The 23,303-nt window shown below is 47.3% G+C and overlaps 1 protein-coding gene across 1 annotated transcript in view; it reads left to right on the top strand.

Moving 5' to 3' along the window:
* Positions 1-20,951, top strand: part of LOC130475851 (carcinoembryonic antigen-related cell adhesion molecule 1-like) — a 47,277-nt gene extending 26,326 nt beyond the window's left edge. The window contains exons 5-11 of the mRNA XM_056847747.1: positions 2,692-2,967; positions 3,251-3,508; positions 12,842-13,105; positions 15,142-15,262; positions 18,487-18,539; positions 19,938-19,969; positions 20,829-20,951. Coding sequence (XP_056703725.1) covers positions 2,692-2,967; positions 3,251-3,508; positions 12,842-13,105; positions 15,142-15,262; positions 18,487-18,539; positions 19,938-19,969; positions 20,829-20,951 — 1,127 coding nt within the window. The remainder of the gene's footprint in view (positions 1-2,691; positions 2,968-3,250; positions 3,509-12,841; positions 13,106-15,141; positions 15,263-18,486; positions 18,540-19,937; positions 19,970-20,828) is intronic.
* The last annotated feature ends 2,352 nt before the right edge of the window (positions 20,952-23,303 follow it).

The raw sequence follows: 23,303 nt of genomic DNA, 5'->3' as shown, positions 1-23,303 counted from the left end.
GACCTTCTATGGTTGTGAGTAGAGAGAGATTTGTCACATTCTGTGTGCTTTAGGTTTCGGTCTTTTATGCATGGCTGTTTCCCTCACTATCACCCCTACAACGACTTTGGGTCTTTGTGTTGATTATGCATGCCATTTCTGTCGCCTTACTCTCCCCCTGCCTTTCCCTCCTTTTGCCCGCGTTTTCAAATTCATGATAAAACGTATCTGAAAACATGAGCAAAATGCAGGGGGAAAGCGAGGTGACCTCTGATTGTCAGAAATGGCATGCATAATCAACACAAAGACCTGAAGTCATAGGACGGCGAGGGAAACAGCCATGCATAAAAGACCTTCCTCTTTTTTTCCCCTCTGCACTCCTGACAATCCAATTTCATTTCTGCCATTATTTGACCTCTCTTGCTTTGTCTCACTTATGTAACCCCCCCCCCCTCCGTTTACAAGCACACACAAAAAGCCAAGCCAACCCAGCCTGGAAGACAAACATCTTTCAATTTCCTGCTCAAGCCTTCGCCTTCTGAGTTATCCATCGGATAGTAAAGCCATTGTTTGGTTTCCAGCTGTGGCCAAACATAGAATGCCACAAGATGGATGGCCAACCCCTCTCACCATTATGTGGCATCCAGTCCTCCAGGCATTTAAGCCATTGTGGCTAGTAGCCCCATTGTCTCCAGTTGCCTAAAGCTTTTCAAAATTGTCTAAGCTATTGACCAAGCTGTTATCTAAGCTATTGGGGTCAGGAAGCAATTTTCCTCCAGGCTGGATTGGCCAGGGATCCTGGAGGGTTCCCCCCTTCTTCTGGGCATGAAGCAGGGCTCACTGGGGATGGGAGGGGGGAGGTAGTTGTGAATTACCTGCATTGTACAGGGGGTTGGACTAGATGGCCCTGGTGGTCCCTTCCAACTCTGTGATCCTATGACCATTGTAGGCATCTCACCTTATATCTGTGTTGACTCTCCAGCTAATGCTCCTCTTGCCTGTCCCTGTCTCTTATTGTAGTGACTGAACGTCTAATTTAGAGATTCCCCTATATTTGACAGAGAACTGCTAGTTGAGTACTCACACTCAGATCATATGACCCTAGGTCTAGAACAAGTTTGGTACTCATTGCTGTTCATATTAATTGAGTTGTGTGGGCCAGGAATATCCTGATTGTAACAAATGAAAAGGAGTATCCTGTCCTTTGCTACTATTTTTGGACATTTTTGGCCATACTAGAGCAGGGGTCCCCAATGTGGTGCCCTTGAAAACCATGGTACCTGCCAGCCCTTTTCCTGGCCCTGTGAAGTGTTTTTAAAAAGTGGTCAAGGCCAGGTGGGGCTTTTGCCCAGGAGGGCTTCTGACTGGCCATTGGAAATCTGTTGAAGAGTTACTATTAGAGTTATGCATAACCTCACTCCCTGATATAGTGTGGTTGGCTCCGCCTCATGTGGCAGCCATTTTGTAGTCGGCTGCACATCCTGCGGCAGCTATTTTGTAGTTGGATCCATCTCCTGCAGCAGCCATTTTGTGGTTGCACCCACCACCCTGTTTCAGGTGCTTGCAGGCTCAAAATGTTGGGGGGCCCAATCTAGAGCATAAACCAATTCATGTGTATTCAAGAGCATGATTTCTGGTGTGTCCAAGCCACAAAGATATAAGTAGCCCATGCATACCATTAGGGTGCTGGCACAGCCAACCAATCTGAAGGAACTGTTTGTGACACAAATGGCTTAGGACATACAGCTTTCTTGTGGGAATCCAAGGAAGTGAAAAAAGGGAAGAAATCCCACAGTTTATCTTACAAACAAACCAGCTTTCCTATACCAACTCTTTTTCTCACACTTTTGTGGCCTTTTTATCCAGAATGGATGTCTTTTGTCATTTACTTATGCCTGCCGAGCAATTTCTTCACTCTGCAAAAGCTAAACCCTGTTGTGTGCATGTTCTGACAGCAAATCTATACATGTGGTGAATATCTTTATACCTGTCCTGTTTACTGTCCCACGGGACCCTTTCATGTGTCCCAAGCCTTCATCTGATATCAACAGCTGCTGTTCAGTTTTCCATCCTCAGGCGCTGCATCATTTTCTATCCACCCAACAGTCTCGATTCCTTCTTGTGCTTCTCTTCCAGTGTTAATTACTGGGTGCCCTGCCCACACCCATCAGAAGCTTCATGGCTACGAGTCAGAATCATCAATGGGATGTATCTTCTTTGGTACTGCATTGTGTTGGCAAACTCTTTGTATGGCTTCCGTTTTTTTTTCCCCTGGGGATTTTCTTCTATTCTCACACTGGAGCAGAATCTTGAACATTTAGACCACCCTTTCTGAAGTTTGGTGTTCACAGCCTCTTATTCCACTGTCTTTTCTTCTGAACGGTTACAGTTTCTTTCCAGGATTCACCCAAAAATGAAATATCTGTCTTCTCCATGAAACATCTGTCTCTCTGTGTCCCAAGTCAGGAACTCCAACACTTGTTGGTCAAAGCTTCTTCTGTAGTTTTATAAGTTCTTTCCTTCTTTTCTGTCAGTGAGAACAAACTATATAATGTAACGTGATCTTTCAGTTTCCAGAAAGTTCCAAGGGAACAGAAGTCCCTGAGGCAAGATGTGTCGTACTTTCCAACACAGAAAGAAAGAAAAATATTAATCTGCCATACTGCCCCTTGATAATTTCTCCCCCTCCCTTCCCCAATTCTTTCCCTACAGAGGAAGTTTTTAATGTAAGCATTGAAGGTCGTTCTGAAACCACTGAGAATGGTTCAGTGACCCTCAGTTGCAGCTCTAAGGGCAGTGAGGTCTCATACACGTGGTTTAAAGAGAGCCTGACTTTGGAGGACGGAGGCCACATCTCTCTCCAGGGCCCTAATCACGAAAACCTCACGTTGAGCCCAGTCCGACGGTCTGATGCAGGTTCCTACACTTGCCGTGGGATTAACAACGTCAGTGAAGACACCAGCAACCCCTTCCTACTGAACGTGTTTTGTAAGTGTGGCACCGTCTTACTTCCTTAACCCTTCTTGGTGTTTCTTTGGCTCTTCTTGAAGTCTGCGGCATCCCCAATACTCAGTATCTATCCTAGAATTGCCATGTTTCTAGATTCAATATATCCCATCTGGAAGAGGAACACTTCCCCCTTTAATGCTGGATCTTTTACCTGCAGCCGCCTCTTATGGCTGTGGAGAGATACTGAATGTTGGAGGAAAGGGGCTGCATTCTTGATTCTCCTGGGCTTTCCCACCTTGTGACTCTCCTGTGTTTGCTCCAGATGGGCCAGATGACCCCATAATCAGCCCTCCGAAGCATTATTATGTAGAGGGCTCCAACCTCAACCTCACCTGCCGAGCTGACTCCAATCCAGTTGCTCAATACACTTGGTTCTTTAATGAAACGAAAGAAGTTGGGAACGGCAACGTGCTCTTGATCCCTGACCTGTCTTTTGACGAGTCTGGGAATTATACCTGCAATGCCACTAATGATATGACTAACATACCCAGCGCTGCAATGTGGGAGATCCAAGTGCTAGGTAAGTATCAGTAGGGTTGGTGCCATAAACTGTTGCTGAGTGTCGAAGGCACGTTGGTTTTGGTAGAAGCAACAGTGAGGCTAGATTTTCCAATTAGGTAAAGTACCCGATAATGTAGGATTTATGAGACACACCAAAGGGGAGCTAAAACACGATGTTCCCTTTGGCTTGCAAGTCGGGAATAGGATACTTGCTCCAGTTCCTGTCCTTAGGGTCACACAGCAGAGATGGATGTGTTCCAAACAAAATCCATGTTTTAGTAAGGAGATAAAGGAATGGGAGCAATTGGTTTCAGGACAATGTAGCTCAGGCAGTCTAAAATACTAACAAACAGAACTAACTGAGCAGAGGCTCCACCCCATGAGACGTGATCAACACACACAAATATCAGAGGGGGAGAAGCAGACTGCTCCATTGTAATGTGTACAGTGAATGCATTGCACGAAAAGAAGAACAGTGGCACCTTAAAGACCAACCAAATTTGTTTCATCATAAGCTTTCGTTAAGTCAGAGATGCATTTGAGGAAGTGAGCTCTGGCTCACTGATGCTTCTGCTGGAATAAATTTGTTGAGTCTTTAAGGTGGCACGGGACCTCTGATTTTGCTGTGGCTGCCTCTGTGGAATTATTATCAAAGGGATAACTTAACACATTTCAGAGTAGGTTGTAAGATAAGGTGAGCAAGAACTTAAAGCAAGGTGGGCTGCCACCCAGCTGGGAGGATTTCTGATTTGTTAAACCCGTACGAAGGCCTCAGCACCAAGAGAGAGCTAACCCTGTGAGCCACGTGGGCATGAAAGGGCATGACAGAAACATCAAAGACATTGTCATTTTCTGTGTGGAAAGCACAGGAAATGAGGTGACAAAGAATGAAGCCCAGCCCTACGTAAATAGTTCCTCTCACATCATCTTCTCCCTCACAATAGTTATTTTCTGCCTCTCCCATTTTCTATCTTCTGGATCCTTCCATGTTTCCCAAACCTAGAATCGATACTGACTGTGTCACTTACCACACGGTTATGTGTGTGGGGGCCATTAGTGATATCGCTATGTTCAGGCTAAATTATTAACTTCTCCCTCAGTGGTTCCTCACTCTCTGATGTTACATTTGTCCTCACAGCGGCTACCTGTATAACTGTCCCATTTCCTATTTCTGGTCCTTTCCCCATAACTGTCCTGAATCCCAGCTTCTTCATCTGCCATTAAATTTGGCATTAGACCACATTCTGTCAGTCCAGCAGACTTCATTCCTTCATCGGTATGTCTTCCAGTGCTCGTTTCCCGTGGTCCATGGTTCTCTTTTTTTTTTTTTTCCAAAATCATTTCATATTCCATTATACATATCCATTAATTAATTATATTGTAACAGTGTTTTCTTATCTTATCAAATGTATATTTCTTTAACTTCCCCTCTCCCCTCCTCTGTCTCTTTATTATCATTGTTGCTCTCTTTGTAATTATTGTCTAATTCTATTATAACAAATCATCCATATCCCCTACAACAGATCAGAATTAGATCAAAATAAATTTCTTAATATCACAGTTAAGTTCATTCAAACAGTAATTTGTCCATGCCTCCCATTCAGTTGCAAATTCATTATCGTCTTTTTGATTTATTGATGCTGTAAGTTTTGCCATTTCAACTAGTTCCATCATTTTTTCTATCCACTCAGATTTATTTGGTATCTCAGCCATTTTCCATCTCCTAGCATATACCAATCTGGTGGCTGTGGTGGCGTACATCAAGAAAGATCTCTGGGTCACTATGGTATCTGGTATTATACTTAACAGCATCATTTCTGGTGTCTTGGGAATATTTTGTTATAATATCAACCTTAATTCATTGTAAATCATATCCCAAAAGTTCTTAGCCTTCTCACAAAGCCACCAAATATGATGAAATGAACCCACTTCTTCTTGACATTTCCAACAATTTGGTGACATATTTCCATACATTTTGGCTAATTTCTTTGGTGTTAAATACCATCTGTAGATCATTTTATATATGTTCTCTCTCAATGATTGAGAACAGATATTTTTCATGTCTTTTGACCAGAGTCTTTCCCATTTATGCAGATGAATATCATGTCCCAGAGTTTGCGCCCAAGTTATCATTGTTGGTTTAACAAGGTTTTGTTCTGTATACAAAGTCAATAACATCTTATACATTTTTGATATTAAATGTTCATTATTATCCAACAACATTCACTGAAAAAGTGATTTATCTTTTACAAAACCTAACTTCATATCTTGCGTAAATACAGATTGTAATTGATAATATTGAAGCCAAGTTATATATTCCTTCATTTCTCCATATTCTTTAAGGGCACATTTATTATCCTTCCATACTAATAAATCTTGGTAAATAAGAAATTGTGCTGGTCTCAGTGGTCTCAATATCAACATCTCTTGCGTGGAGATCCATAGTGGTGTTCTGGGTTCCAAAAGATGTTTATATTTTAGCCAAGTTTTTATTAATGAGGATTTAACCAAATGATGCTGCAAGCCCTTATGTATTTTTAATTTGTCATACCATAAGTAACCGTGCCATCCGTATCTATTGTCAAAGCCTTCCAGGTCCAAAAGTCTATTGTTTTTCAATTGTATCCAATTTTTTAGCCACACTAATACTGATGCTTCCGCATAAAGTTTAAAATTTGGCAAAGCAAATCCTCCTCTTTCTTTAGTGTCAACCAAGTATTTATAGGCAATTCTAGGTCCGTGGTCCATGGTTCTTTCTCCCGTACAAAGCAATCGCCTGCTACCAAAGGCTGTAAATTGGGACCTGTTGTGAGATGTATCTTCTTTGACATTTCACTGCCTTGACCATCTCCTTTTCTTTGCTTTCTTCCCAAGATTCTGTCCCCCCATGCACACCATCTTATGCCTTCAGACTGGATTTGATTCTTGATTTCAGCCTCTTAGTGGATCTTCCACTCAAAACTCCAAATTTCTTCCCTCACTATATTGTCGAAGGCTTTCATGGTCAGAGTTCATCAGTTCTTGTAGGTTATCCGGGCTGTGTCTTGGTATTTTCTTTCCTGACGTTTCACCAGCAGCTGTGGCAGGCATCTTCAGAGGAGTAACACTGAAGGACAGTGTCTCTCAGTGTCAAAGTGTGTTGGAAGAGTAATATATACAATCAGAAGGGGGCTGGGTTTGAGCTGAGTCATTGTCCTTCCCTCACGGTTCATATTTTGGATACTCTGTAATAAGTAGGAAAATGGGTTATGGAAGGAATCGGTCCATATTTTTTCAGAGGGCTGAACCTTGCATCTGGTCATGCGTCATTTCTGCCTTTGGTTTCAAAAACATGCCCTCAAGTTCACAACCTAAAGCCTTGGTGGACAACTATTTGCCCGTTAACCAAAGACACTACCCATCTACGTGCTTTTGCCATTGTGGTTGTGCGAGTGGGAACTCCCGGGGCAGTCGTAGTGACTCTGGGGCCCTTGGGAACAGTTGATGACTGGGACCCAGAGTCACTGCCACCCCCCACCAGCCCCCCTAGTGGGGCCAAGCAAGAGCAGCCCTCGCCCCATGTGGGGTGGGAGGGAGGTGTCATCAGAAGCCGGATGCCTGAAACTCTGATGGGGAGGCATGAGCAGTGGCAGTGGAAGCCTGCTGTTTTTCTTCTCCCTCCATCAGGCAGGTGGGGCCCAGGGCAGCTCCCATTGGCTTCCCATGCATAATGCTCAGGGGAAGGATGCAAGCATTCATGCTTCGTTTCTATTTATTGGGAGAATCGCAGTTTTGAAAAATCTGTGCACAAAATGCCCTGCTGTTGAGGTGGGATGAGGATGAAGAATATCTGCTGTGTATCTGCGTAGCCACCAGCTCTGTCCCTGCTTCTGATGGAGCTCACTGTATCTGAGGATTAGGTATGGCTGGGTCAGTCAATTGCTTCTGGCCCAGGAACGTGGCGGAATTCTTTGTCCTCTGAGAGGCTGCCTGATACATCTCTGCATGAGTCACTGTTTTGGATACACCTCCTTTCAATCAGTATTTCAAACAGAAACATGAACTGGTGTCTTCTCCTGAGGGCCCAGAGTTCTTGCTCTTATACATCTGAGTAAGAGCAAACTGTTTTGGGCGTCTGAGTAAAGCAAACTGTTTCAGCAGTCCTGAAACATGGCTTTAAGAGAATTTGTGCTGTTTGAGATGGCTTTGTGCGCATCCAGTCAACTAGTATATGAGGTATGTAAGAGGTCTTGCATTAGGGGACAGAAGGAAATGGGTGGCTCTGTGTATCAGGGCAGAGAGTTCCTGTTTCAATAAAATGCAGCTGAAATACTAGAAGAGGAAACAGAAGCTACTCGAATCATTCAGGGGTTGTGTCTTTGCTGTCAACTTGTTGTGACTAAACTCCAATCATCCCTTTGTGCAAACAAATGAGATTGGACTGTATGAACAAAAAGGGTAGTTACTGGCCGGGCTGTCTACATGCCACATTTTTGTGAGAGTGCAGAAATGGTACACTGTGTATTATTGATTACAGAAACCAGCAATCTAAGGATCTCAGTTTTCATTTTTTGTTTTTAATTAACAATCAAGTTTTTGATCACTATGCTTATGAGAATCAGATTGAGAAATGGCTGCTGAAAATTCAGAAGCCTGAAAAATTGTTGAATAGGTTTTCCAGGGACTGGGACTTGCTATTCTCCATGATCGGCCATATATCTTGTGGCAAAACAACAAACCCTGCAGAATAAATTCAGAAAATGAGATAAGATTGGACAGGTTTGCATAATTTGCTCACAGAGTGCAGAATTCTTGGTGCAGAATGGGAATTGCTCGTTACAGAATGTTAATTTAATTTAGCATGGGTGCATCAGTGCTGAATGTGAGATAATTGTGTGCTAAGGGGTTATAGGAAGCCTTTAAGTCAGGGGTCCCTGTGGGTGCCGTGGTATTCACCAACACCTTTTTAGTGGTGCCCACCAAGTGTTTTTTGGAAGATGGGTGGGGCCATGTGGGGCTTTTGCCCAGTAAGACTTCTGATTGGCCATTGAGTTGGTTTTATTATCTCTCTCCCCCTCTATCCCAGTGAATTTTTAAAGTTATCCCTCTTCTCCCCATCCTTGGACTTCCTCTGTGTGGATGGCTCAACCTCATGTGGCAGCCATGTTGTGATTGTGCCCACCACCCTGTGTCAGAATTCCAACTCTAAAAAGTGGGGACCTAGGGTGGTAGCTGGGGATCTGGGATTACAACTGATCTCCAAGCATCAGAAACCAGTTCACCTGGAGAAAATTGCCACTTTGGAAGGTGGACTCTATGGCATTACACCCCAGTGAAGTCCCCTCCCAAACCCCACCCTCCTCAGGCTCCATCCCCAAAATCTGCAGGTATTTCCCAACCTGGAGCTGGCAATCCTATGGGGACCTCTGCTTTAAGTGGCTGGGCTGTGGGTAGGGTTGCCAACCAACAGGTGGGGCCTGGAGATCTCCTGCTATTACACTTGATCTCCAGACAATAGAGATCAGTTGCCCTGGAGAAAATGGCTACTTTGGAGGGTGGACTCTATAGCATTATGTTTGCTCACCTCCCCAAACCCCACCCTCCCTGGCTGAACTGAGTAGCTGGCTAGGCTGAGACATGGTGGGGTTTATCGCCCAAAGCTGCTTTCTCCAGTTTGCTGTTTGTTCTGTCATTTCTCTCCTGGGATTTGCAACTCCATTCTGTTTGCCTTTGCCTGTCACTCCACTCCTTTACCTACTATGCAATGAGCCATCTGTGAACTCAGAGCTGGCTGCTGGGACTGATTTTTCTCTTGGCTTCTTTACCTGGAACGCATCTCCAACGGCTAAAGTCATTCTTTTGTGTGCAGCATTGCTGATCTGGTGCCAGTGGGGGAAATCATGTACTTGTCCCACCACATATGTAGATCTGGATGACATGGTCCATTAGGAACCAATTTAATGTGTCACAGAACTAAACCAGCCCTAGCATTAGGCAGAGACAAGCATCGGCTTCATGCAGCAGTGTTTGGTGGCCATGAAAGAATGGCTGGTTAGCAAATTAGTTATTACTGTGTGGCTTTGGGGTGCAGAGGGCACCACCTGGGTTTCCCACCACAGGGTTTCCAACCTCAAGGTGGGGCCTGGAGTTCACCTGGAATTACAATTGATCTCCAGATTTCAGAGGTCAGTTCCCCTGGAGGATGTGGTGCCTTCAGAGGGCAGGCTCTCTCGTATACAGTAGAATTGAAGAAAAAGAAGTGTTGGTTTTTATATGCCGACTTTCTCTATCTTAAGGAGAATCAAACTGGCTTACAATCTCCTTCCCTTCCCCTCCCCACAACAGATACCTTGAAAGGTAGGTGGGGCTGAGAAAGTTCAGAGAGAACTGTGACTAGTCCAAGGTCACCCAGATGGCTTCATGTGTAGGAGTGGGGAAACCAGCCTGGTTCACCAGATTAGAGTCTGCCGTCCATGTGGAGGAGTGGGGAATCAAATCCAGTTCTCCAGATCAGAGTCTGCCTCTCTTAAACAATACACCACACTGTTTCTAGGAGAAACAGAGGTCCTAAAGTAGTATCACATCTTCTCTGAGTGCTGCACCAAACCTGACCTTCCCCAGATGCTGCCCCCAAACCTCCAGGAATTTCCTAAGCTGGAGTTGACAGCTCTGTTTAGGAACCAGAATCGTGTCCTAAGGTAGGCTGGGAAGGTAACTGAGCTGAATCCAGGCAAAGCTGGAGCCGGTCAGTGCCTAGATGGGAGAGCGCATCTCCCTGAGTTCTGAGTGGGATGTAAATTTAGCAAGTCTCTTGTGCCAAGATTGTACTAGCAAAAACTGGCACATGTAGGAAGAGGTCTTGTTTTTAGAATGTGTTTGTTTATACTGAGCATTTCTATCCTGGTGGACTCGCAGCCAAATTTTGAGTTTGCAGGCTGCTTGCATTCATTGTGCAAATGAAAACCTAAAGCATAGAAATACAAATGGTTAATAAAAACTCTGTTGACCTTTCAAGTGGGTGATTTTTAGACTGGTTTTAACTGTGCTGCTTGGACTGGGGTCCTGTTTGTAAGCCGCCTGGGGCTCAACAGAAAACAAAACAATTTTAAACAAAAATGAATATTAAAAACTTGGCAAAGCCATCCGGAAAAGATTAAAACAGCAGGTGGAGTAGAATCAGGGATCAAGGTTTTTGTAGCCTTGGCAGCTTTGGACTGTAAGAGGGGAAATAGTATTTTTGAATGCTCCCCACAAAGGCAAATAATACCCAAAAAAAAACTTTCCCACAGAAGACTAGCATGATAGGAGTAGGGTTGCCAGCCTCCTGGTGGGGCCTGGAGATCTCCTAGAATTACAACTAATCTCCAGGCGACAGAGAACGGTTCCCCTGGAGAAAATGGCTGTTTTGGAGGGTGGACTCTTTGGCATAGAGGGATCTCCATGGTGGCTTATGCAGAATGATAAAATAAAATCAATTGGCTTTTATCTCCAGGATGATGTGGTGCGGCTTTTCACCACAAACCCCAGTTCCTCCTCCCGACCTCACTGTGTTATTCACATGGCTTCAGCACAGCCACTTCCTGTCTGCTTTGCTACATTTCCTTACTGTGTCAACAAAACCGAATCCCATGAAATGAGAAAGAGCCTGGTGGTTTCTGACTCACCCTGAGGGCTATCTTTGCCACCTAGGACAGCAGCTGTGTATGTCTGAGGCAACGTGCACAGAGCCCCCCCCGTCTGTTGTTGTAGCTTTGGTCGTGTGCTAAGTTTTCCACAGCAACTATAACTGTCTTTCAATTCTGCCTTGGTGGCTCCCATGGAAAGAACCTTGGAAATGTATCTCAACACCTCCTCTCCTCTGCTCTCTCCTCTCCCCTCTTCATCTCTCTTCTCAGTAATTTGCAAAACACATCAGTCTTACTAAGGCCAATATTTCGTTTGTTGCTATGGGTTTGCTACCTTGTCAGTAGGGCTGCCAGTCTCCAGGTGAAACCTGGAGTCCTCCTGGAACTACAACTGATCTCAAGCCTACAGAGATCAGTTCCCCTGGAGGACAGGGCAGCAGTGGAGGGTGGACTCGATGGTATCGCATCCCTTTCTGAGCTTCCTCCCTTCCCCAAACTCTGCCCTCCCCAGGGTCCACCCCCAAATATCCAGGAACTTCCTAACCTGGAGTTGGCAACCCTACTCCTCAGTCACCAAAATATATTTAGTTGCCTTTTGACCCAGTGAGGTGTCACAGTGGCTAAAAAAAATTCTTAAGGGTAGCTGACATTAATCTCTGCCCCATGGGCCAGAATCCCTTGTAAAGTTCTCTTCTACAAGGTCTGCAGACAAAACAAACAAATCTTGACTGTTACCGTTGATGGTATAAACTGGGCCATGTATACACCTGAGTAAGCAGCATCTTGCCTTTTCCTTGCATAATATGTCTCAGTAAATATGTACTTTCCCTCAGGAGTTGGCATCTGACTCCATAGAATAATAGGTGACATTCACAATCCAGGGACTGAGCTGTAAGGGGTTTAAAAGTGGGTAAAATTTTGTTCAGCAAGCAGACACTAAAAACCTCACTTTTCCAAAGAGCCTCTAAAATATTTGCAGTTGATACCACTTCATTTCTTTTTTTGCAAAGTGTTCTCCCTCTCTCTCTCTCAGTCTGCATTTCTCTATCTCAACTGCTCATTTGAAAAACTGTGACACCTCCCAGTGAATTCCTTGCCAATGGCTCCTAAAACGAGGGAATCCTTAGGAGACAATGTGGTCCCCCCCTCCCCAGAAATGTAAGCCTCTTCCTGACCCCACCACCCTAGTATACCCTGACTAGAAAATAATATCGTAATATAATGCACCTAGCACATACACAGCCCTGACCTGGATGGCCCAAGCTAGCCTGATCTTGTCAGATCTCAAAAGCTAAGCAGGGTCGGCCCTGGTTAATAATTGGGTGGGATTGGGGAACCACCAAAGAATGCCAGGGTCGCTAGGCAGAGGAAGGCAATGGCAAACCACCTCTGTAAGTCACTTGCCTTGAAAACCCTATGGGATCGCCATAAATCAGCTGCAACTTGACAACACTTTACACATACACAAACCCTTTGTAGTGTTGTGTGTACAACAAATAGAGCAGGGGTGTTCAGGAAACCAGTGATGGTGGCAACATGGCATTCCCAGAATGGCTAGAGTTGAACAATGTCAAGTTGTGCTTTCAAAACTGTATGATTGACTGCCCTTTTGAAAGTTGGAACTCTCTAACGAGTCTCCAGGGGTAGTGAACGGACAGAGGTAGTGAAATCCTATCTTAAGGGGTGGCCTAAAGGTAGTGCTCCTTAACTGATCACCTGTGACCACCTTCTTTCTTTTTTGTGTCCAGAAAAGCTGTCCCCACCAATTTTGTGGCCTACAGATTTATCTGTGAAAGAACACACGAACGTCACCTTAAACTGTAACACTTCTGAACACTCCAGTGTCAACATCTCCTGGTTCAAGGATGGGAAACCCATCCCAGTACTTTCCGAGCAGATCCGAGTCCTCACCTTTCCTGACATCAGCAAAGACGATGAGGGGACCTATACATGTGAGGCCGGGAACCGTGCCAACAGCGCCAAGAGCAACCCTAGTAAAATAGCCGTGGACTGTGAGTAAACCCACTAGTCTGATTATGCTGATGTCCTTACCTCTTGCTGTCCAGCCTTGGCAAGGAGGGGCGGAAATGATTTCTAATGTGGATTCTCCTCGGTTTCCATAAGGACGGATACTGGGGCTCAAACTCACCTGGAGGCTAAACCCCCTCTTCCCTAACCCTTGATTTACTTTAATTTTATTTTTGTAAAATATTTATACCCCACCTTCTCTCTCTTGAGGGGTCTAGCAAACCAGCAAAAGCTGCAGCTCACAGATGTCCTTAGTGACTGACAAGTTAAAACCCCAATATACAATTAAGCACTGTTAAAAGGCAATACAGGTAAAACAGGCCAAGGCATTTTATGGTATTTGTTCAGGGAGTGTATGAAGTTAGAGTGCACTGGCACTTTTGTGGTGCAGGAAAGGGGTCCTCGGGTGTGCCTTCTTCTGTGCTAATCCAGCACGTGTACCAAAACTGTTGAAAACAGCTTCCGGCTCTGTCCTCCCGGTGACCCAAGTTCAGACTGAGCTGTCTTCTAGACCCACTAGCTTCTTTGCATGGCCTGGATAATGTGCCTGTGGAATGGGGGTGGAACAGGCTGAGGGGCAGAACATCCGGTTGGCATCCGGTTGGCTGTTCAGATTAGACCCGGCCAGCAGTGCTAACTGTGTGCCAGCTAACCCACGTCCTCCCCCCTGGCTCGCCATCAACTGGTGGCAGTGCCAGAGGAGGCAGCTAGTGAGTCGGTCCTGACCAGTGTTGTGACTGAAAGTTCTGAGCCTTTCAGTCCTAGCAAAGCTAGGAGAGCCACTGGGGCTGGGCTGTCCGGGCAGCAGCCTGCCAGGGGCTTCCCTGTAAGTTAAATACCCAGCCCACCCCGGTGAGTCTCCCAAGATTTGCAACCTATCCTGTGTCACCTTTGGTTCCGCTGCTGTTTTGGAATGCCCAATTTCCTGCTAAATTTGGTTACAGAAACAAGATTTCTAAGTTCAGAGGCTAGCTGTGTCAGTCTGCAGCAGAACAGCTCAATTTGAGTCCAGTAGTACCTTAGAGACCAACAAGATTTTCATAGTATGAGCTTTCGAGAATCCAAGCTCCCTTCCTCAGATTTATAGGCAAGGATATAATCAACTTGGGCAGGGGAAGATTGTAGTCTTGTTTTAGATTTGGCATAAGAGTGCAGCATGCCTCCCTGTTTTAATTCAGGATAAAGGTGGGTGTTGGCTATTGGAAGTTTGGGAAGTGCTGAGATATGGGGGACTCTCCGGCTTACAACCTGGCAACCTGTGTTTTTCCCCATATTTCTCTTGCCCAAAATGGCCACCATCTCATGATTACATGACCGCAGTCAGTAAAATGGAGTTGCAATCAATCCCCTCTTCTTGTGCAAGCGTGTGCTGGAAGTAGGGTTGCCAGCCTCCAGGTGGGGCCTGAAGATCTCCCAGAATCACAAGTGATCTCCAGAATATAGAGATCAGTTCCTGTGGAGGAAACGGCAGCTTTGGAGGGTGACCTTGATGAAATCCCAAATGGCCAGGAATTTCGCAAGCTGGAGTTGGCAACCCTAGGAAGGCTCCAGACGTTGGTGAAGAGAGCCCAGGCTTTCCTTGGAGCAGCCCCAGTTCATAGGTCCTTCTGAGTGAACACAAATGCCCCACCTGGGTGACTTTTTTTTTATTGCCTTGCCAGAGTACAATTAAATCAAGCCCAAATCAAAGCCACAGGGAAGTTTGGGGTAGGATGGCAACTCTCTCTTTCTCTCTCTCTTGCTCCCCCTGTTCTTGCTCCTTTGGTAGCAGTCTCTCCAGAATAAATACTAATAGGTGAAGCTTTTACCATCCCTTATCCTTCTACAAGGAAAATCTTCACTTGCGGGATATCTGTTAAATCCTGAAGAGCAGAGCCAGCTTAAAAACCCAGGACCAACCTTGGCTTAGGTTCCAGAAGAAGGAACTTTGCTGGGGGGGGGGGGGTTATCCTGGGTCCTCTGTGGGATGAAATGAGTTTGGGAGATGGCACTCACAGAGCTTCCTTTCCTTCTTTTCCAGCTCCGTTTGTGGACCCAGGCCTCTCTGCAGGGGCCATAGTCGGGATTGTCATTGGGTGCCTTGTCGGAGTTGTGCTCATTGTCGCTGTGCTGTATTTTGTGTTAAAGAAGACCACCTTGGGGTAAGTAGCCCAGACGGGTCGCCTTTGGATCGGGGGCCCCGCCCCGGACTTCGCCGTTTCCCGCATTCGCCAAGGCCTTCCTGCTCTGATCACTGGGTTCGGTTTGCCCTCTTTGCTCACTCTCAGAGCTCAAGGCTGTGCCACTGGGTGTCTTTCCTGTCTCTCTGCCCTGGGTTGGAATCCTGCTCCACATGTCTCTTGGAAATGCTCAGGATCCTGCAGTGTATCCCTCCTACTGAAGCACGCAGACACTAACTCGTGTTGCAGTATTCAGCGTGTGGAAGAGGAAGCATCTCCCACACTCATAATGATTTGACAGAAGAAGCTGCATTTGTTTAAATTCTCCGCTGGGGTGATGCGTGGCTCAATGGTCTAGGGCTGCCAACCTCCAGGTACTAGCTGGAGATCTCCTGTGATTAAAACTGATCTCCAGGCGATAGAGATCAGCTCACCTGGAGAAAATGGCCGCTCTGGCAATTGGACTCTATGGCATTGGACTCTTAAGTCCCTCCCCTCCCCAAACCCCGCCCTCCTCAGGCTCTGCCCCCAAAACCTGGCACCCTATAAGTGGCAGAGCATCTGCTTTGTATACAGAAATCCCAAGTTTGATCCCTGGCATCTCCAGTTTAAAAAGGATCAGATAGTAGGAACCTGCTCAACCTGAGACCCTGGAGAACTGCTACCTGCAGGTAGATGTTACTGTCCTTAGAAGTTCAAGTGTCTGACTCTGTACAAGGCAGCTTCCTGTGTTCACAGGGACATTATTAAACAGAGCTGTATGAAATAAGGGTGTGAATAATTCAAAAATCTATCAGACAAAGTATTTAAAAACCAATATTAAGTACTGTTTATTTTTTAAAAGATAATTGTAGTACTATAATTTCAGAGGGTAGCTGTGTTGGTTTGCAGTAGAACAACTAGATATAAGACCAGTAGCACATTATTTATTTTATTTATTTATTTTAAAAATTTATACCCCGCTTTCTGTCCCAACCAAGGCCAGGTTCAGAGCAGCTTAGAATCATCAAAATACAACACATAACATATAAAACCAATTCAAGAAAACTAACACAGGATTAAAATTAACCAACAACCAATTGGCGCCTATTTGCACACTGGCCCATAATTAGCCCGGAGACAGCTATCAGGGACCCCCATCCCCGGTTTCAGTAGATGAAACAGAAAAAAATGGGTGGGAGGGGGATAACATATCATGGCTGCCCTCAACCACAGGCTTGCTGGAACATTTCGGTCTTACATGCTCTGCGGAACTGTGTTAAATCAGGGCCCTGGTCTGACTGGAGGGGGAGTTCCACCAGGCCGGGGAGAGGGCAGAAAAAGCCCTGGCCCTGGTTGAGGACACCTGGATACTCTTCAGGCCAGGGACCACCAATAAGTTATTATTCGCCGAGCGTAATGCTCCTTTGGGGGCATACCAGGAGAGACGGTCCTGTAGATACGAAAGTCGCAGACCAATTAGGGCCAGCACCTTGAACCTGATCGGGTACCTCCACCTGGAGCCAGTGCAGTTGTTGGAACATTGGTGGCATATGAGCTCTTGGCAGGGTCCCAGTTAGGACCCTCACAGCTGCAGCATTCTGCACCCCCTGGGGTTTCCGGATCAGTCTCAGGGGCAGCCCTAGGTAGAGCAAGTTACAGTAATCTAGGCTGGAGGTGACCATTGCATGGATCACTGTGGCCAGATTACAGGCCAACAAGATTTTTGTCTTTGACACTTGAAAGCTCATACCGTGAAAAACGTGCTTGTCTCTAAGAAGCTAAAAAAAAAAAAAAAAGGTAAAGGGTCCCCTGTGCAAGCACCGGGTCATTCCTGACCCATGGGGTGACGTCACATCCCGACGTTTCCTAGGCAGACTTTGTTTACGGGGTGGTTTGCCAATGCCTTCCCCAGTCATCTTCCCTTTACCCCCAGCACGCTGGGTACTCATTTTACCAAACTCGGAAGGATGGAAGGCTGAGTCAACCTTGAGCCGGCTACCTGAAACCAACTTCCGTTGGGATCGAACTCAGGTCGTGAGCAGAGCTTGGACTGCAGTACTGCAGATTACCACTCTGCGCCACGGGGCTCAAAGCTACTGGACTCAAAATTAGTTGTAATACTATAATAATGAAAATCAATTTAAATTCTTATGTAATGTTTACCGAATTAAAATAATTTTGAAATATCGATAACATTTAAGGCAGTATTATTAACATTAAACACTGTAAGGCAACAACAGTAATAGCTCAACGAATTCTAAATCTTATAACTGAATTTTTCTAGAACACTCTGGACGTACATGGAGCATTACTTTTCAGAAGGGGATCTAAGGAGCTTGTGGGCTGTTCAGGGAAAGCATGGCAGACAAACACCTCCAAAAGAGAGGTTCATCGCTACTGGCTTTCCCTGCAGTGCTGAACCTCACTGAAGCCCCTAGATGGGACCTAAGACACAAACTCACTGGGGCCCATATGGCTGATTAGTCCCCGATCGGTACACAGGGCCATAGCCACAATGGGGCAAAAAGGGGTAGTGTGTAAGCTCTAGCCCTGCGCTCCATCCCTCAAACAGAATTCAGCAGACGGCAAATCCACGAAAGCAGTTTTATTGGGTTGAATCGACAGGTTACAGAAGCCATATTCAGAAGGATTCTAGTAAGGTTCAGAGGCAAGATACACAGCATATATGGAAGAGCGAAAGTAGATAACAGGTTGTCTAAGCAACCCCCCTCCAAGACAGGAAGGAGTACTTGGCACACTACGGACTCTAAACACGGGGCATGGCCCGACCTTGGGCAGAATCACACAACAGCACCTGCAAGCAGCACAATCGCATACCATCCTCATGACCTGCTCCTGACACAGTGCCCAGTCAAAAAAATTGCCATGCCCCTCCAACAAGGAGAGGGAGGAGCTGCCCCTGTTCCCTTCTTGATTGAGCATCAAAACAACTGCTACCCCTCCAAATATATCCCAGAACCCCCTGCAGTGCACAGGGGTCCCACAGCAGGCGTTCGGGGGGCTCTCTCAGGAGAGTAGTTGACTGGATCTGAAAACCATCAGTGGGGGCTGTTTCATGGGTGGAAGGAGGGTGGGGCTGGGAGCAGGTGGAGTTGTGTTGTTTTCGAAGACCGCTCAGCAGTACAGGGGTAGGGTTTGCTGGCTGTGTTGGGGGAGAGACCCCTGCTTGCCATAGGGTCACACGGTGTCTGCTGTTTACCTAGGAGGATGGAGCAGCACTCATCCAATGGAAACATACCCTCTGCACCCGGCCAAAGTAAGTATCAGCCCTGCGGGCTGGGCCGGGGCCTGTGTGAAGCACGTGGCTTGTTCTGTCCTGCTGATGCCTCCCACAAAGCTGGCCTGTCATTTGGAAGGGGGGGGGGCTGTCCCATGTGCCCCTCGATGGGGCCCTCTCCACCCAGTAGGATGGTTTCCTCAACATTTTTGAGCCTGTGGGCACCTTCGGAATTTCGAGAGGGGGTGCTGAGCGCCACTCCCAAAATGGCTGCCTCAGGAGGCGGAGCCAAATAGAATATCTCCCTCCTCATGTCTCCTGTCGAAGAACAAGATACTGAAGAGGGAGTGGGACCACACACTGATGCAAGGAAAGCCCAGGTGCTTTGCAAGTCTGCCTCATTCTCCCGTGGGAAACGCTCTCATGTGAGTGAGGACCGCCAGTGACAAGCCCGGCCTTGCAGTGGCCCCACCCACTTTCTGAAAGGCTTGGCGGGTGCCAGGGGAAGTACTGGCGGTTGCCACTGCGCCCATGGGCACCACATTGGGGAACCCTGCAGTAGGAGACTATCCCATCCCCAACCCAAGTGCATCATGGGAAGCTCCAATTTCGCTTTTAGCACCGGACTCTCCCACTGCTCCGTCTGCCATTTCCAAGAGCCCTGATGGTGCTACCGGGATCTCAGAAGCTGCTCTTCTCTGTGGAGTGTGTCGGTGCCTGCCCCTGCCCTTTCGCCCACTCCCTCCCCCACCCCCAAAGCCTTCATCCTCTTACAGCTCCGAAACAGCCTGGTGGTAGGGAAAGCAGGGGAAACACAACAGGGATTTGTGAAAAACGGAGCAGGAACTCTCCAGCGAGGGAAGGCCTCCTCCAAGCCCAGGAAAGTCAGCGGGGCTAAAACAGGGGATGAGTCAAGGAGGGGCCCTCCTTCCCCAAGCTCACCCCCACCCCACTCATCGAGTTGACTGTTCCTTCCACAGTTCACTGTATTGATATCAAGAGCAGATGATCAAATCTTGGCTCTGAGTAGGATCCTGGGCCCTTAAGAGTGGCATAAAAGCGAGAACTTTACCTATTGTGGCTTTTTTTCTCCATCACTGTGGTGTAGAGCTGGGAGAAGCAGCACACACCCTCCTGTGCCACTCTTAAAGGCCTTTCCCAGGTCCAACAACCCCTAAAGTCAAGGGAAGGATCCTAAAAAAGAGGTTGTTGGGGTTTTTTTGTTCCATGGTGCGTTGGCTTGCTCATCCTGTTCACGCCCCTCCCTTTGTTTGCTAACCTCATGGGCGTTTTCCCTTTTGATTGGGAGCGATTCCCCAACGAGGGAAAGTTGGGTTTTTCCGTGCTTCCTGCTTGTCTCTGTGGGGGCTTGGGTTCAAGCTCTGTTGTACATTCACGTTTCTTGACTGTCTTTCTCTGTCCTGTCTGTCATTTCAGACCAGGGCGTCACTGACACGAAACCCATGGCGGTAAGGATGGACTATTATGATCCGTAAAGTATCCAGAGCCTGGGCCTGGGTGGCCCAGGCTAGCCCAATCTCGTCAGATATCGGAAGCTAAGCAGGGTCGGCCCTGGTTAGCACTTGGATGGGAGACCACCAAAAAAGCCCAGGGCTTCTATGCAGAGGCAGGCGAGGGCAAACCACCTCTGTTCAGCTGCGACTTGACGGCACTTCCCACCATCCGGCCTCCACCCCTCTGCTCCTAACTCTAGATGGGGAGTGGGGTCTGGTGGTTAAAGCAGATCAGACTGGAGGTTTGGGGGATTCTGGAGTCCATTTCCAGTCTGGAGAAGTAAGTAGGACCTAGTTAGGGTTGCCAACTATTTTACCGGCTCCAGCTCCTGTGACTTCAGGAGCAGCTTGATTCGTGGGTGATACCGGTTCCTGGCATTTCATGAAAAGGTTTACGTGCTGATTTCTGTAGGTCAGACTGCCCTTAAAGGCAGGAGACCAGGTCAATACAGGAGTTGTTCTTCTAATCCGTCGGTACGCCTAGACCTGCTGGATTCTGACTAATGTGTAGCCCTTACTGACAACCAAAGTACACTGGGGTCAGCTCTCTGACTCCAGAGTACATTGACTGTCTCTGACACCAAGCGTGGATATCTGGGTCAATGGTAATCTGTAACCATTTTTCTGGAATTTAAATCACTGGTTCTCACGGAGGGAGGTGGGCCTCCCTCAGGGGGTTGCCTGGAGACACGCAAGCTTCGTCCGGACCCTTACCCCTCCCGATTTTGGAAGTCTCCCAGTTGCAACCAGGGTTGCCTCCTTATTTTATTTTTTTAAAGTTCCTCCTCTTACTTCTGCTTCTGGTCTTTTATAGGGCGAAGAGGACATACAGTATACCACACTAGCCTTCAACTCCAACAGTCCTTCTCAGCCAAGCCTGGGTCCCACCGTTCCGTTGGAGAGCAGTACAATTTACTCAGTAATCAAAAAGAAATGATTGGGCGATAAATTTCCACCCGTGGTCTCCTTAGACCCAAACACACACACCTCTTTTATGCCTTCCCACCCACCCACGCTTTCTCCTATGTGGACTCTTGGAGAGGGAAAGCACTGCTTCTTGTGGGGAAGGGAAAATCACATATGCGGACACACACACACACCGCTTTGATTCTCCTTTCAGCCTTCGCCCAGCCCCCACGGCTGAGAATAAAAAAGGAAGCTTCTGTCCACGCCCAGCTGCTGTTGTAATGGAAAGGCTGGAAACGGAGCCCAGCGATGAAAAGCAGGCCTTGGGTTTCCCCCTGCCAGGAGCTGTGTGCATCCCAATGAAGGTTGTTTCAGGTGGGGGACGGGGGGAAGCTTCTCTCTGTGCCACCCCACTGCTTTTGTGGCAGTTCCTGGCACTGCCCCAATCTCTCCCGCTTTCTGCTATCTCTTGGGCTGGGCGTTGCCAGGCAGCTTTGGATTCACCTCCCTCGGGCCTGCTTCTGTTTGCCAAAAGCACCGCTTCTGAATTCCCAGCGCTGGCTGTGGTTGCGAGGAAAGCACTCGATACCGGGGGAGTCCGAAAAGGCGGCAAGCTTTCTGGGCTGTCAGTGCACTCACAGATCGACACCAACAGCCATCTTCCTGCCTGTGTTCAGCTGGAGTGGAAAAGAGGCTGGTTTCAGACACAGACTGTTGCTCCGCCATCCCCAGCTGCACCTTTCCCTTCTCAGCTAACAGTTTTGCTTAGCTACTGTAAATCTGACGCAGTCTCAGGGGTGGATGTGGACTCTCCGGGTGTGTGGGCTCCCTCTCTGGTTTTGGGAAGGCAGCAAGACTGAACTGGGCTAAAAGCAAAAGGGTCAGCAGCAGCAAAAACGTGGGCCATGCTGATTGTCTAGCTTTCTGCTAGACAAGGCCCCTGGTCTGCTCCATCTCCCTGATTAACCCCCCACCTTCCCAGACTGGACTGCAGCTGAATGGCAGAAGCAACGCAGTCTGGCTGCAGAGCAGATTAAAAACCGTTCCACATGTGAGACCAAGCACAAGAAGATGAGAAAATAGTGGGGGGGGGGGGCAGAGTTTTTTCCCCCTCTCCAGTTTTCCCTGCAAAGTGGTATTCTAACAGGCACAGCAGGAAGGCTAAAAGATTTCAAGGTGCCAGCTCTGATTCCGTTCTGGGTCAAGAAGCAGGGGGTGCCTTCAAGGTAGACATTTGGGTTGTTAAAAAAATGTGGGTTGGCTGGTTGGGGGGGGGAGATAGTGGCTCCCAGTGGTTAAAGCACAATGGCTAGGGTGGGGAAAATTAAATTGATTGCCAGTGGGAAATCAGGGTATGTGGGAGTCACAGTTCTCTTTCCTTCTCTCCCTCCCATAAAAGGAATGCTGGAATGAGCAGCACAGCGCAGGCTGCTCTACTACATTAAGTGATGCGCAGTCAGAGCAATGAACAGCCGAGGCCTGTTTTGGGGGTTTTTGCTTCAAAAATCAGCAGTTGCTCTGCAACCAGCCAGCCAGCTTCAACTGAATAGGGCTCGATTTGCTAAATGCCACCGGCATTAGTTTGAGCCCAAGCTTGGCTCCTTAAGAGCACTGGGAGGAACAGAGCAGAACCTCTCTGCACCCGCTGCTCGCTCCTTATGCCAGTGTTCTCTGGCGTCTGTCCCTGCTTTTCCAAGAGCTAACCTTTGACCAGGAAATCAGGATGCCCTGGGGCGCGACAACTTCTTGTACATTCTGGGCCCCACTAATTGCTGGGCGTGGCTGGTAAAGGCAGCCTGTGCTCACACTAGGCTTTGGGACCGAAGGACAATCGTCAATGGGGCAGTGTTCCCAGCATGCGTGCCTTGCATGGCCCCAATGCTCACATTAACTCCTTCGTTGCCCCATCTTAAGGAGGCTGCCAGCCATCTGAAAGAAAGGGAAGTGCCAAAGGGACTCCTTTCACTGCATGGGGTGGGTGCAGCCTGAAGAAGAGCTGATATTTTGCATGCCTGGAGGGGGGAAGGAGGACAGGGATGCTTCTTTCATGAAGGTTTTGTGCAGGGCTTACAGGGAGAGAGAGGCACTTTGTCAGCTGGGATGCGAGTGGTTGTAATTGTGAAAAATTGAGCCATTTCTCTGGCATTTGTACAACATTATTTGATCAACAAATTATGTTTTTAATAAAAAATGGACTAACAATGAAGAAAAAGCTTGTGTGATTTGTGGCGAGGGGCTGGGGGGGATTTGTAGGGTTGCCAGCAAATCAGGGAGAGAATATATCTGTGCTGTTATGGATGGCCCAGGCTAGCTCAGGCCTCCTCAGATCTCGGAAGTTAAGAAGGGTCAGCTCTGGGGGGTTACTGCACTTTGTATTCCCAGC

This window comes from Euleptes europaea, chromosome 3 (assembly GCF_029931775.1).
Source record: "Euleptes europaea isolate rEulEur1 chromosome 3, rEulEur1.hap1, whole genome shotgun sequence".
Classification (NCBI taxonomy): Eukaryota; Metazoa; Chordata; class Lepidosauria; order Squamata; family Sphaerodactylidae; genus Euleptes; species Euleptes europaea.
Note: the sequence above shows the minus strand (reverse complement) of the source record. Positions and strands in the feature narration are given on the sequence as shown.